This window comes from Haliaeetus leucocephalus, unplaced genomic scaffold, assembly GCF_000737465.1.
Source record: "Haliaeetus leucocephalus isolate CR32 unplaced genomic scaffold, Haliaeetus_leucocephalus-4.0 Scaffold555, whole genome shotgun sequence".
Taxonomy (NCBI): Eukaryota; Metazoa; Chordata; class Aves; order Accipitriformes; family Accipitridae; genus Haliaeetus; species Haliaeetus leucocephalus.
Genome location: NW_010972991.1, coordinates 8,914,023 through 8,929,103, shown reverse-complemented (window position 1 = coordinate 8,929,103; position 15,081 = coordinate 8,914,023). Strand labels below are relative to the sequence as shown.

The following is a 15,081-nucleotide window of genomic DNA, read 5'->3' as shown; positions in this document are numbered from 1 at the left end:
GAACGCACCCGGGGGCCTGGCTCACGGGAGCGCACTGAAACACTTCAGTCTTCACTTTTGAGCCGAAAAAGGATTTAAGACGGCAACGACGCTGCTGGAAAACATGGCACAGAGCCACACCGTGAGACTGGGTCCGATGGCCTCTTCCCTCCCACCCCGCGTGTGCTGCGCAGCGGCTTCAGTTACAGCGTCAGGAGGACACAATCTGAAGTTTCTTCACCACTGAGATTTGTTCTTTTATAAGCAAGTTTTGATCCACCTATTTTATATTAAAATAAATGCTGGCATGAGAGAAGGTAATGGAGCTAGCCCTTTCAGCATCAGCAGTTCTTGAAATTTAGAAAGCAGCGGCTCGTTTCCAATGTCTGACAGAACAAGAAGCACCGTGAACACGCAGAGTGATTACACACACAAAAATAATTTAGATAAACCTGACTCATTACCTCGGTATTATGATACAGCTCTATTCACATAATACTTAAATTCTTGCTTGTTTCACAAACAAAACCCCATGTAAATATACACTCTTGTATCGCAGACTACAAGACTATTAACTGTCTTTGTGTATGTTGGCCAAGGCACCTTCTGTGATGCAATCGAAGTTATTTCCAAGGCTTTCACATTCACATTACCATTGATCTCTCCGAGAGGGAACCTTCTGGTGCTATCAAAAGGACCACAGCTGTTGAAACCAGACAGTGAACAAGGCAATTCTTCCTGGCAGAGCGCCACCCTTAGAACCCAGCTGAGTCTCCACACAACTGGGTCACACACCACACTTGTACAATGCAGACATGGGGAGCACTGGGAACTGATCTTGCATCAGTGGGCAAGAATAAGCAGAGTTCAGGAAGTAGGTTTTATTCAGCTTTTTATCTGTAACAGAATTCCAAGGATACACACATCCACCTGAAGAGTTACATTTGATTTATAGTTTCTTTCCTCTCCCTGCTAACCCTACATTTGGCATGCTAGCAGTTCCAAGGTTTTTCATACCTTACATCTGAGTCTGATGCAGCAAATGCTTTTTGTATAAAAACTCTACAATTGTTAAGTTTAAAAAAAAAAAATATCTGAAAAATGCCTAATATTAAACTCCGGTTCACTGACATGCAAACAATCCTTTTTAATGATTACAAAATTTCAATTTCAGGCACTCCACTTTATGACAATATCATAGAAAAATCCTGTTTCATTGCTCTACACAGAGTAATATTCCACCTTAAGTTTTCAAGACACAATTTCTATGTCCAGTTATTTGCCATAACAAAGTTTAAAAAAAAAAATCGTATTACAAATTTTATAAGCTCTCTTTAAAAAGCAAAGGTAGTCTTCTGTAAAACATTAATTCTACATCAGCTACATTCTAATGGCAGTTCATAGGAAGGTCATAACGCAATGTCCAACTATTCTCTCATATCTTCACACTTGACTGCAATTTGGTTTTTTTGTAATATTTAAAAAGGCAACTCTGCCAAGTGTTAAAGTGTCAAGAGCTCGTGCCAGTATTACTCACAGACATGACTACAAAAAGAACCACCTTCCAAAATTAAGACTAGTGTAGTCTCCGTCAGGAATAATCTGTTCATGAGCTTGTCAAAGTCTGCAGTATTCAAAATGTCAACACTGCCATGAAATCTTAAAGAATGCTCACTAATGGGCAAAAGACTAAGCATTCCATTTTGCTGTTGAAATCAATTCAAGTGATTCAATTAATATCAAGGAGGTTTTAATTTTTAATTTCAGACTTCAGTTTACGGATAGACAGGTAAAGTATATTCAAGAAGTAGCTTGACTCCTGGCATAACTACAGACACAGAGGAAAAATAAGGTGGGCAAAGGAAGGTGGGCATCAGTTGATGACACTATAGTTTCTTAGAAGAGGCAAGCACCCTCACATTCTACTTAGCTGAGCAGAAAACAGAACTCGTTCAAGAAGCTTAGCTGCTTAATCTCAAGAACATTGTATAATACCAGTTGACAACTCCTTTCCCCAGAAGGCAGCAACAAGCAACATTCACTGTTACTCCATTCAGTACTCCAGTTCTTAAAACAATACTTGTTATGAGATGGGTCTTCTAGAATTATAAACTTTAACACCATTCTGCATTGAGGACCGAGCGTATTTTGTCAGAAGAGCACCAACTGTCTGCTTCTCTGCACATAAATCTCTATAGAGGAAATAAAGCAGATGACATTGGCATTAGAGAGATTCTCATACAAAATGAATCCATGAAATAGTTATAAATATAGCAATAAACTGGATTAGGGTATTGGAAGGAAAAATAAACCCCAACAAACTACTACCGTTAACTGTCACATAATGCTTTAAATTACCTAAAGTTTAGAATTTGGCTTGACATTTCAGCAACAGGCAAAACTATATTATTTACTTCAGAAACAAGGATTTTGGTTTTTAGCAGGACTGGTTGGTTTTTATTATTACTCCTCTCAAATGGGTTTTCAATCCAGCAAAACAGTTAGCTTTGAACTACTTAATTATATTATGGTAAATTTAGAGCCACCCATAAAGGTTTGATACAGTTACTTCTGGGTTACCATCTGTATCTGCTCACATGTATCATGGCTGCGCCTTCCACATAGCACTGTAGTGTAAGGGTTAACCACCAAAAGAACAAAGGACACGGTATAGGAAGCACTATGGCTCTATAGTTCTTGTGTTATAAATATGGAGGCTGATAATAAATGTCAGGAAGTTCATCCTTTAAGTCTGCCTCGATCAAATAAGACAGAGTTATCGCCCACTTAACTTTAGTAGGAGCAGCTTTTTACACAAGTTTAAATCCAACGAATGTAGCTACAGTTCCCAGTTCTATTCATATAGAGTTTGTATTCATTTAAAATGGAAAGTATAATATTTGAGGCAATCATAGCTGCTAAGAAGTCAGCTCTGCAAAATGGGGAGAATATAACACTAATTGTATCTTAATAAAAAGAAATATATCCTTACTGTATATAAGGGGTAATATCCTCTTCTGTCCACTTTTCCCGTATGCTGAATAAGCTGTTGAATCTTTCCTGATTGTCTTCAGGTAAGTCTTCTACTTTTAGCAGAAAGATGGTCTCTGGTCTTGAGCTTTTATCCACAAGAGCCAAGCCCTGTACATCAGCACCAGAGAGAAAACGTTAAGTAAAGACAAAACAATTAAACTTCCTTCTTTCTGGCAATAATCCATACAAGTTGCCCTTTGCACCTCCGAAGCCTTCTAAAACAACACTACTAGAGGCAAAGTGAAAAAGTATCATAAAGGCGCTGTATTACAGGCAGTATTTATCACTTCCTTTATGACAAGGAGGGAGGGGAAATCCATTAAGTCCCAACATCTCTCTACATCCTTTGAGCAAAACGATTTTCATAGTGCTTGCTACTCTACTGCCTGTCACTACAGCCTGCTCGACTTCTGCTTCTGTTCTAGTTACAAGTATTAACTGTACAGCTGCAACTTTTCTTCAAACAGTGAAACATGCCAGACTTAGAGAAACCTGAATTGTCAGGATTCCAGACTACCGGTGCTCACAGAGGACATCATACGTACTTTAACTCGAAAGGTGACAGAAATAACACAATCAATCTCCAGTAATCGATAAAATCTACGTATGACACAAGTCAGTTAGCCTACTCATGGAAGGATCTGTACTGCTTTATGGTTTTTACCTTAAGCTGATCAAGCCTTGTTGTCATTCCCTCAGGGACGCTTTGTTGCCAGACTTCGTGAAACTCTGATAGATTGAATTTAACTGCATTTTGCAAAAGCATTTGTGCTATAGCTCTGCATATTTTATCTTCATGCATTTCAAAGTAAACCTCCCCTGCTGAGAAACAAAAACCAGTGTATATTAGGTTCTTGCTTTTTGATAAAAAACAGAGAACAGCCTCTTATTTCCATTCTGTTCTACAGTCTTCTACAAACCAAGTATCCTGTTTTTTCTTTTCCTCAGGGAGTAACCTGACCTGGTATTACTTTGCATAAATGATGGTACTTCTCATTTGCAAGAGCAGATTAAGCAGAAAATTATGTGTGTGTGCAGCACTGCCCGAGCCACAATATTCATTCATATCAATTGATATATATATCCTTCCCCCAATATCTCCTTTTCCCCTTTCCACAGTAACACTGTTTTTCCTACAGCTTTCATTCCTGTTTCTGAACAGCTTGTATATAGCGTTTGCTGTCTGTGGTTCAACAATTAACCCAAAACATTCACTTCCGTAATCATCCTTATAATATTAGATGATTAAGGGAATAAGGAGAATTTATTTTCATTCTCACTACCTTGACTAAAATTCTCTGAGCAATGTGAGGCATAAACACGTCCTTCCACTTTTTCAGTCATCTGGACTTCCTGCAACTCAATCCTGTTCTTTGTGTAACCTGCCTAAATATACCAAGACAACAATCTATGTCACTCCAACTACTTTCCTGTGTCCTTTAAGGTTGAGTGCAACTCCTACTTCAGCCAAAGGTGAGATGAAAGCAACTGTGAAGAAGAATTCAGATTAAGGCACTGAAATACTATGTCTATATGTTAGATGGCCAACGGAGATTTAATCAATACAATCAATGGATCTTGTGGTGCACTTCAAGGGACCAAAGACAGATGTCTACTTCAGGCAAGCTGAATTCAGGGAGATCTACATGCCACTGACTATTCACAATAGCACAATTAATTGCTTAAACATGTGGTATCTGAGACCTCCCAGAATATCTAAAGAGAGATTCCATCTAAATTTTACAAGTGATCTGTCTTTAGTCACAAAATTATGGCTTGTAGAAACCTAGTAAGTCACTTTGGGTACCTCTGATAGTTCCTGATTTTTCCCTAGTATCTTGTACAGTTTAATAGTCCTTTTTCCTATGAAACTTTCTCCAAGAATTTCACTGATTTTTAGCTCACTGTTTGCTCCCTCCTTTTACCGGCATATTAGCAAATGCATTTGTTTGGGCCACCTGCACAAAATCTGCATTTACTCATGAATAACTCTTTCCTTTATGCAAAATTAAAATATGTATGCTTTCCCAGACTTACCATCATCGATGTATTTCCTTCCATAGCTTAAAAGAGTATGTTCTATCATCTCCCTGGGGGGAAAAAAAAAAAAAAAGGAAAAAAAATTAGAAATCAAGTCTTAAAACTGTTCATTAGGACATTACAGAAACAGTTACCAAGAAGATGAAGGAACAGGTAGAGGAAAAAAAAAATGAAGGAGAATGGAGGATGGGAGACATCTTCATGGCTGAAATGAACAAATTGATAAGAACTTAGAACTAAGTTAAAAGAGGACAAAAGGAGACAAAAAGGACAGATGGGAGTTAATTCAGCACGTCACCCCCGAAAGTCTCTTCCACTTTCTGGTTATAACTAGTAAAGACTAAAAGGTGTAAGGAGAACAAGGAAAAGAGATTCTTGTGATGTCACTTCTTTCCAATGAGAAGCAACACAACTCACAAATTTGGCAGTTATTTATCCCTTACTGAACAGGAGGCATTTTTCTAAAACTATGGCATAAGATTACCACCTAAGTACAGACACTAACACTAAAGCAAGATTTCTTTTTGAGCCAAAAGCCAAATAAATGGAAAATGCTACATATTGTAAACTTAAGACTTTGTTTGAATGGCAATCTTAAATTATTTCATTACTCCAAATGGCAGTACAACCAACTCTTACAATCTGAATTCAGTATTATACCAGAAAACATACAACCATCTCAGACATTACACAAGAGCTAAATTGAACATTTTTGGCTAGCTATAGCTTCAGAACAAGTATTTCAAGATGGCCAGCAATTTACAGCTTAAGTACATGCTACTTCCACCATTTACAATTCAGCAGTAATATTTCTACTACCGAATCAATGGAAATATTACCAACATACACTAAAATCAGTTTACTAACCTGTCTGCCTAAACTACTAATGCCCTTGTGTATTTTAGAGCCACAGTAACTAGAATCTAGAGTTACAAGACTATAATTCTAATAAATAATTAATAATGTTTGTAATTAGTAATAGGTAATAATAATTGTAGACAATTTTAAGTACTAAAAGTAATTGCTTACCTGGGCTCTAAAGATCCAAGTTCCTCAAGGCAGGTACGTAAAGGAACCTTACTTAAAGACCAGGACTCTGAGTCTATTAGCTGAGTCACATGATTCAAGAGTTTCATCTCATAGTCAAATTCTAGAATTCTCCAAAATCCTGCCAAATGAAAAAACACAAAACAACGTTAGAAGGAAAACATTGACGCCTTATTTCTGTTCCCCTGAAGATACATTACAGGAGTCTGGACATTTAAGTCACACCTTCACAAAGTACAGCGACAGCATTCTGTGCTTTTCAGGATTAAAACAGAGAAAAAGAACAGAATAGTAAGAGCAAATGTAAAGGAGAAAGAAATAAAATAATCTCAATTATTCATAACTGTTTATGTAGATTAAGTGACACAGATACAAAGACATTACAAATCCCATCCCAAGATGAATCGGACCTGGAAAAACTAATAATTAATTCAGGCACAGAGGTGCATGAACAGAACTGATTGCACTGGGCCTGCAAAGTGGCAGTTCAGGTCCAGCCAAGTTCACAGAAATCCAGATGTGACAAAGCACGGATCTGGTACAATGATGCTGTGCAGCAGTAAATAACAAGGAAAGTCATCTGTGAGATCCACCTATCTAATGGGACGGTATAGAGTAGATGGATCAGCAGTCTTCCCAGTGGTGCTCAGTGATGGGACAGGAGGCAACAAGCACAAGTTGCAAAAAGGGAAATCCCAGCTGGGTATCAGGAGAATTTTTTTCTCCTTGCAGATAGTCAAACACTGGAACAGCCTGGACAGAGGTTGTGCAATCTCCACCCTTGGAAATGCTCAGAACTCAACCAGCCAAGGCCCTGAGCAGCCAGCTCCAAGTTGGCCCTGTTCTAAAGCAGGGGTTTGGACCTAACAACCTCCAGAGCTCAGTTCTGCCCTATGTTATTCTATGACTCTAGGACTGCTATCACCTCGCACCCAGGTGAGGGTTTGGGCTTTGCCAAGTATATGATGAGTAGGACCTGTCCCAAGGTGACACACTTGTTCCAGCCTTGCCTGACACAGTAGGGAGACTTCCAAGATAAACCCTGTCTGGGAGGAACAAAAGACTATGAAAGGCCTGGAGTTACTTAAGGATCAGCTATTTTTGCCTCTAGAACTGCAGAAAGCAGTACCCACTCATCCATGAAAAGGGCAACCAGCCAAAAAATATTCATGCTATAGGTAGGATACTCTGATGCCAGTGTTTGTAGCAGCAAAGAAGGAATTACCCTGGGAAGAGCCAGACTGCTCAATGCCTGCTCAGTTTTATCCTTTTGATCAGCTTCATAGCAGCGGAGGAACTATGGAAGCAGATCTTAGTACTTTCAATTAACTTGCACCTTGAAAGATGAGGATGTGGAATGGGCCTTAGAAAAAGGAGACACAGATACTTTGGGGATAAAAGCAGGGTTATTTCCTTATAGGCAATAATATTAGTTAGAGACAAATACCTTCGATTTTGCAGGCATCTATAACCTGCAATTGGTGCAGTATTTCTTCTTCACTTGCTTGAATCAGACTTAACAAATCTTCTGTTGTATACTGCAACAAGGAAAGAAGGAAATAAAACAGGTTATCCTTACTCCTCCTTTGCTTCAGCAAGCATGCTAAATGCCTTAATAAGATATAATGAAAGAAAAACTTAGAAGATTGATGGTTTTTTCCCCAGACTCTGAATTTGCTAATGTTTACCACATTCTCTGAAACCTTTCCTGTAACTTACAACATTTTCTCAAAGGGTTATTGAATATAAAAACCAGTCTAACCACAGGGAAGTCTTTGTGCCATGCATAAGTAATATACCTGTATTCCCAGGACGTCAAACTAGTGTAAGTAGGCATCGTAAGTAAAGCATCACAGCAAGAATGAAAAGTGAATGTGTTCTGTCTTCCCTAAACCACATATTTTAATCTGTAAGATTCAAAGAAAAGGCAAAACAAAAATCACTTATCACTTTTGGATAGAAGTCAGAACTCCAACTTAGTACCTCCACTGAGTGAAAGTCTCCTCCAGCATGACCTCAACAGTTAGTGTTGTGTTTTGGTGTCTGCTAACCGATTAGCAGACATGTAGCACAGAGCCAGCCACAGTACATACAGCTCCTTGCAGAACAGTTACTTGCTGAGATGGAAGGGTGCTGTGGATACTCTGGTAAAGATTTAGGAGACATAGGAGGAACAGAAGGTATCATGAGGACCGAAGTAAAGGGAAGGAACGCCAGACAAACCCATAGGAAACAGGGCTTCATTAATTCCTTTATTGACCTTGCAGCCCTTTTTAATTGCCTTACAGCCTTTTTAATCAACTCAAATATTAAAGTTTTGTTGATTATAGTGTAAGAATATTTCCTATCAGAAAAGAAAAAAATTGGATTAAGTACTTGAGATCTGTTAGACTACAGGAACACAAATGGAACAAACCAACACTAAGTTTGGAACATCCACATGTTAAAGAAGCATTTAATAAATACAGAAAGGTCTCCGCTTCCTGCTGTGCCATTCCTATTAGACAGTATGTTGAAACATCATCAGGCCAAGCAGCACTGAACTCACATCAGTATTTCAGCAAGGGATGACCACAGTATATAGTACTTAAAAAAAACACTGCTAGCAATTGAGACCAAAAATATTCCCAGATCAATATGAAAGTGTGTTTGTGACTTAGATACTGCCATTCAGATAACACCTTGCACAGGAGTCCTTGGCATTTCTTCCCCCTCTGAGGCCTGGCTAGCACTCCAACAGCTTTTTTTTTTTTTTTTTTTTTTAAGAAATTACTGCTCTCAGCTCTGATGCTTTTGTCAGCTGCATCACCCTTGCAAACATAAAATGGAATGGGTTGACTTGCACCATGTCCACACCAGCAATTTCTAGATAATCTATTCAATATGTTTTTTATCCTTAACACTGATGCATGCGATCATTTCAGTATGCCTTGTCATTTCACTGTAAAATCCAGGATTTTAATTTGGTGCATCCTGAACAAGCTGTGTACTAGCCCATTTATAAGTTTTCCTGTAGTTTGTTAATTCACATCACTATGCAACAGCCTTCCTTATAGTGCTATAGTTTCTTATGGCTCTTTTGCTGTGGTTCTCTGCATATGATACAGTACTGAAAACTGTAAGAAGCTTACAGTAAACCACCAAAAGAGAGTAACTTGTTTTCAAACAGCTTAAAGGTGGCTTATTAGTTGCCAGCACACAATAAATATTAAGTGTAAGCAAACAACACAGTGGAAATCTTTACTACACATGCATTGTTTGAGAATCCAATGAGAATTACTCCCACAGGAAAGACAGCTTTCCCATGGAGAGCTTTCAGATTCATTTAAAGTTCCACCAGTGGCAAGATAAAATTTGTATACATTTAGATCAGATATATCTAGTTGCTCTCCAGTAAGCTAATATAGGAAATATAGTCTCCTTCAAAACAAACAGAGAAGATCAGTCCTCAAACTAGGCACTAATGTTTGGCAAGACATTGACATATTTCTATAATATTCGTTCAATATTGTCAATAAATATTATTGCATGTGACATTTTTTGCATTGCTAGCATTTGTCAATGCTTATAATTTCTGGACAATTTAAGCCCTTTTCCCTTTGCCATCCCTTACTTTGCTGCATGTACTTCTATGCCTAGACCAGAGTAGGTGGAAAAAGGCAATGCTGGAGGAAAGATTCTGAAACTGATCAGAGATTAGTGTGTTAATCACCCATAAAGAGAGAGGCAGCATTTCTCTCCAAGGGAGAAAAGTAATATCCAAGCACACACAAATGATTTGTTGGTATCAGCTTCAGCCAAGCCTTAGTGTAAAATACTTTGGAGCAACCATTTCTGTTTTTTAAAGTCAAAAGGAAAACCAACCAAACTAACAAAACCCCCGGATTTTTATCAGCCTTTTATCTGAGATCATATGCTGCACAGTCCAAATATCTCCATTACTCTTTAGATCCTAAATTGGATTTCCTGGAAACATAAAAGGGCGGGAGGACAGGATTTTATTTGTGCTTTCCCTTCTTGTAGTGTCAGTCTTATTCTCTGTCTCATATCATCCTTGTCATTCTCTGCAACTCCCTGTTTCTCCTTGTCATCATAAATTACTGATTGGCAAGTGACTTGCACATGGGTGTCCTCTGACCTCATATTTTGCTCATACATGACATGTCATACTTGACAGCCCCAAAGGAGGAAAGGCTGCATTATACCTTAGTAGACATATAGCTCTCAAAACTTAGAAAAGGTTCTCAAGACTGTCTTCAAGAAACTTCCCATATAAAAAGTGAAATCCCCAGTCTCTTTCGGTGCCCCTCCTTTTCCTCTTTTTACTAAAAAAAGATGCTTATCTGCTACTCAGTGGAAGTGCTAATAATTACCAACTTGTTTAGAACAGTAGGCTTAAAAAATCGACTCAAAGCAGCACTGTGAAACATGGGAGGAAAGGCATTTTTCTAGTTAAGAATGTATCTTCACTTTAATTTGCCCATTACCAATTACAAGAAAGTAGCTTACGTAGCTGATTTACCTTTGAAAATGTCAAAGTCTGATCTTTCCGACTATCTGGCCCTTCATATGGATCTTCCATTAAAAGCTTCCTCAGTTTCTTCAGTTTTGGTCGACATCTCCTTAATTCCCAATAGTTATTAGAGAAGCCAGCAATCTACAAGAACAAGCAGTGACTCTTAAAACATTTTAATATAGCATTTGGATTCAAAGCAGCTTACCAAAATTATCAGCAACATGTGTTAACCTGGTCACTGAGAACAAGAGTTTATTAATAGGGTAATTACTTTAAAGATGAAACAATCATTGTAATATTTTCAATAAAAAAAGTTCACCACAGGCAATGAAGAATAAAAATCCACTACTGGTTGATAAAAATATGTTCATAGTGCATATGACAAAGGGAACAGCTCACCTCCACATGCAAATGATAGAATATCACCATGGGATATATTCCTGCACAATTCTTGTCAACATTTCTTTTCCTCTTAATACTAAATTATATTACTGCCATAAAACCCCTCCTATATTATGAGGGGGTTTCCATCTTCCTCACTTCTTCCCATGCTTGGGATCTACTTCATGGTCTTTTTACACCTTAGTGAATCATCATAAACAGACATTAATGAGACAGAGCTACATTTGCACACAACTAAAAAGACATCTCTGTTCCTTACTCTGATTCAACACACAAATTAAAAGCATGCAACAGGAAGCTCAGGTGTAATTGATTCAACAGGACTAATCTAATAAAACTTTACTTTCAGAGCAATCCTGAGGTGTTTCACAGGGTACAGCCTGGGTTTACTAGAAGATTCTCTGAAGAGGACAGAGTATTGGAGGCCTTTCAGCATTGTTTCTGCTATCTACCAAACCAACAAAAGCGGGTACAGAATGGCAGAGGCAGAACAGGCACCTGGTTCATGACTCCTGACCCAACCACTAGCCCCCTTGTAAAAAAGCCTCCACGAAAAAGCATCCAGATAGTACTTTCCAATACCCTAAATGCTTTACTAGGCTACTTGTTTTTTTTTTAAAGGTCATCCATTAAAAACACCCCAAAACTTTAAAATAATGTTCCATTTAAATCAACTATAAACAAACCACCTATATGTAGAAGTCCTATCCAAATTCTAAGACAAAGAAAGCTCTCAGTTTTTAATCTAACTATTCCATAGCTTGCTTGGCACAAAATTCAGGTAAATACTAATTTCCTGATAAACTTCTAAGCTTTTCTTTCCCTCCATGTCAAATAGCATTTACCTAAGTGTTAGATTTTTTTTTCCTGCCAAGTTCTTTTCTGAGCAATTTGGTAATGCTGCACAGGAAAGAAAATAAATAATTCTAATTTATAATCCAAAGCTCGTAACTGGAGCTGGTCTGCGTGAGGTGAATAAAACATCAGATGCTTTGGCTGTGAGTATTAGCCTTGCAAGTGGCACAAAAAGCAGCACCAAGACTACAGAAGAGCAGTGAAGCCCCAAAATACTAAGTCAACATAGTATCTTTTGCTATGTTTCATAATTTGCAGTGCCAATACACTAGGTACAGTTTTTGAAAACACTAAGAAAGCTCTTAGAAATACAACTCAAAAAATAATTCATAAGCAAATCACATTTATATTATATTGGCATGCATGACTTCAGAGAACTAGTGAGATCATTAAACATAACAAGAAAAAGAATATGGGAGAATATTACTTTCTCATTAATCTACTTTAGTTTGAATTAACTTTTTCTATTAGCTGAACTGCTGACCTCACAAAAGAAATTATGTTGTTTTGATTTATTATGTTCATCTCAGGACAAGCAGGATTACTCCTCAGTGATGTCATTATATCCATTACAGCAAATAATGACCTAGTAATAATATTTGCCTAACTATTTTTAGTAGAATTCTATTAACTATGCTTCAGAAGAGCAGTGAACAATGAATTCTTTAAACTGAGAACTCTATAATCATTCACTCCAACAAATCTTTCCAGATGGTAGTTGAAAGAGAGGCCACCTTTGAATATATTTCTGTATTTAAAAAAATAATATTCAGGCATGACATGGTATAATCTGCCTTTTGGGGAAAGCACTCCTAAGAATCAATTTGAAAAAAGCTTATTTTAAAAACAGCTGCTATAAGAAATCAGATTTTCTCTGAAAGCTTTTAATACCTACCGCAAGTAATTACTATCCACTGAAAATAAACCAAAATTTTAACTTCTTAGAAACAATAATTATCATACATTATGGATAAAGTTCAGTTGCCTAAAGAAGGGCCCCAGAGCCATTTTGGACACCCTAAGGTATAGCCTGCCCCCTGTGTATAAAGCGTATTTATAAAGACATGCTCCTGGGGCTGTTCAATATACAAAGAACCTACAGGAGACTCATGTCCTTCTGCAGTGGCAGCTCGTAGCTAGACCAATACCACAAGGCATCTAAAATGGCATTAGAAGCCTATGTTTAGGCAACTGAATACCAGCTGGGTTTCACATGTGCATCTTGGATAAAATACAAGAAATTATAGAGAATAAGAATGTAGAGAATTAAAGCAAACAAACAAAACCCAGAAAGACATACCTGTGAATGAATAACATTACAAGATGCTTGATCTGCTTTCAGCTGTTCTGGAGTTTTGCAACCAGGAATAAACAGCAGCATATTTGAGGTATCTGCTATTTTCATGTCATAAGTTTTATCTTTGCTGCACAACACTGCTTGTTCATCCTTTTCACCACGGATTACTAGGCTGGAAAAAAAATAGCACCAAAATAAAGATGCATTTTTACCTCTATTTCAGGATGAACACCTATTAAACTTGTCTGATATTTTTTCACATTTATACATTGGTAAAGAAGTTACAAACTGCAGTTCTATTTGGTAGCAGCAGTCACAGTAAACCAAAATATAAAGACGTAATTGTCAATTAATCTAAATATCTTAACACTATGGTTTTTTCCTCTCCTCTTTTGAGTTTTTGCACTCTGAAAGACGAGCATTCAAGGTTTTCTGCAGATCACGGTCAAACCACTTCACCTGCCTATTCAGATGACCCCCCTAAAACACTGATGAAATGATGCTTAAAGCCTGAACTAGTTCACTAATCTTAGAAATTAGATTACAACTACAGTTGTTTTTTAATAAGGACTGAAACTAGCCCATTGTGAGACAAGAAAGCAAACAGAAATTGTGTCTGTTGTGCAGTGCCCTTCAGATAATTCTCTCTCAAAAGCATATACATTTTCTTGCAAGTAATTCCACACAGGAAATAAGAACATCTTCTAGAACATTTCATACAAAGAATCAATGCAAACCCCCTCTTCAGCTCACATACTTGATTAAATAGAGATTCTTAGTGAGGATGTGATAATACTGAAGCAGGACCACAACAAGGGAACATTCAGTTCCTCCCAGGCTACACTAAATTAAGTGCTCTTGTTCGATTTAATGAAACTGCTCATCTTGCTTCTAAAAGCCTGCATGCATGAACAGAGCTCAGCTGTGCCACAAGCAGTCCTCAGCAGGAGTCAGGCCTCCAACCAATGACACCTTACCAATGTTGCACTGAGTGTGACCAGGCTTAATAACATACATCTCTGAGGACTATTTTCTTTAGAGGGAATTCTAATATTGTATCATTTTAAACATTTTTATTATGTTATGTCCCTGGCATTGGAGCCAAGGAAGAAATTTTAGAACAGTACCAAAAACGTATCTAGAATCTGTTCTTGGTCCAGAGTTAGATGTCACATAACCATCCCACCAAATGCCTATGCTAATATTGTACGTCCTTCGCTGTTCCGCTTGTCTAACTTGTAGGCACCCTGACGTCCACCTGATGTCAGGAGTTCCAGTAAGAAAAACTCAAGAGGCCAGAGGGATTCTTTTACAGACATAATCTCCTTTCCCAAACACAAATTTTTAGGCATCTATCTTTATATGCCCGGCAAGAAACTCTCCTCAGTTTCTGCTAGAAATCTCATGAGAAGCAATTTTTCCATACGTAAAAAGTTAAAAAAATGCCAGAACAGTCCTCAATACAACAGCCTACAGAAGTGGGAAACCTTAGCAATAAAGTTGCTACTCTGATCAGATTGAGTAGGCAGGGAACAGGAACTGAGCCTTGTTACTGACTCACACCGTAACAACACATGAACCATCCCCTATCCCATCTTTTGTTTTTTAATGCGCACAACAGTTATTTCACTGAAACAATCTAAACGTGTTGTAACTACCCATCATAAAGTGCTGGTTATGTTCGCTTTGTCCAGCTTATTTTAGGCGGTGGCAGCTTTTAATTTCCAATGTAACTGAGCCAGGTTTAAGGGACAGTTACGCCTTCACCCTCTCAGAAGAATTAAAGTCTGGGAAAAGCGCCGTTTAAGAGCCACGCCAGCTAACGAACGCTAAAGATGAGACCCATCCGACTCTCCCACTCACGGCGAGGCGGAGATGCGAGGGTGGGACAACTCCAGCCTTCCACCGCCGG

At 38.0% G+C, this 15,081-nt stretch overlaps 1 protein-coding gene across 1 annotated transcript in view; it reads right to left on the bottom strand.

Moving 5' to 3' along the window:
* Nucleotides 1–1,814: 1,814 nt before the first annotated feature.
* Nucleotides 1,815–15,081, bottom strand: part of DSCC1 (DNA replication and sister chromatid cohesion 1) — a 14,027-nt gene continuing 760 nt past the window's right edge. The window contains exons 2-9 of the mRNA XM_010576971.1: nucleotides 13,173–13,341; nucleotides 10,622–10,756; nucleotides 7,547–7,637; nucleotides 6,082–6,220; nucleotides 5,050–5,102; nucleotides 3,677–3,834; nucleotides 2,972–3,120; nucleotides 1,815–2,171 (exon numbers count right to left, since the gene is read on the bottom strand). Coding sequence (XP_010575273.1) covers nucleotides 2,063–2,171; nucleotides 2,972–3,120; nucleotides 3,677–3,834; nucleotides 5,050–5,102; nucleotides 6,082–6,220; nucleotides 7,547–7,637; nucleotides 10,622–10,756; nucleotides 13,173–13,341 — 1,003 coding nt within the window. The 3' untranslated portion in view covers nucleotides 1,815–2,062. The remainder of the gene's footprint in view (nucleotides 2,172–2,971; nucleotides 3,121–3,676; nucleotides 3,835–5,049; nucleotides 5,103–6,081; nucleotides 6,221–7,546; nucleotides 7,638–10,621; nucleotides 10,757–13,172; nucleotides 13,342–15,081) is intronic.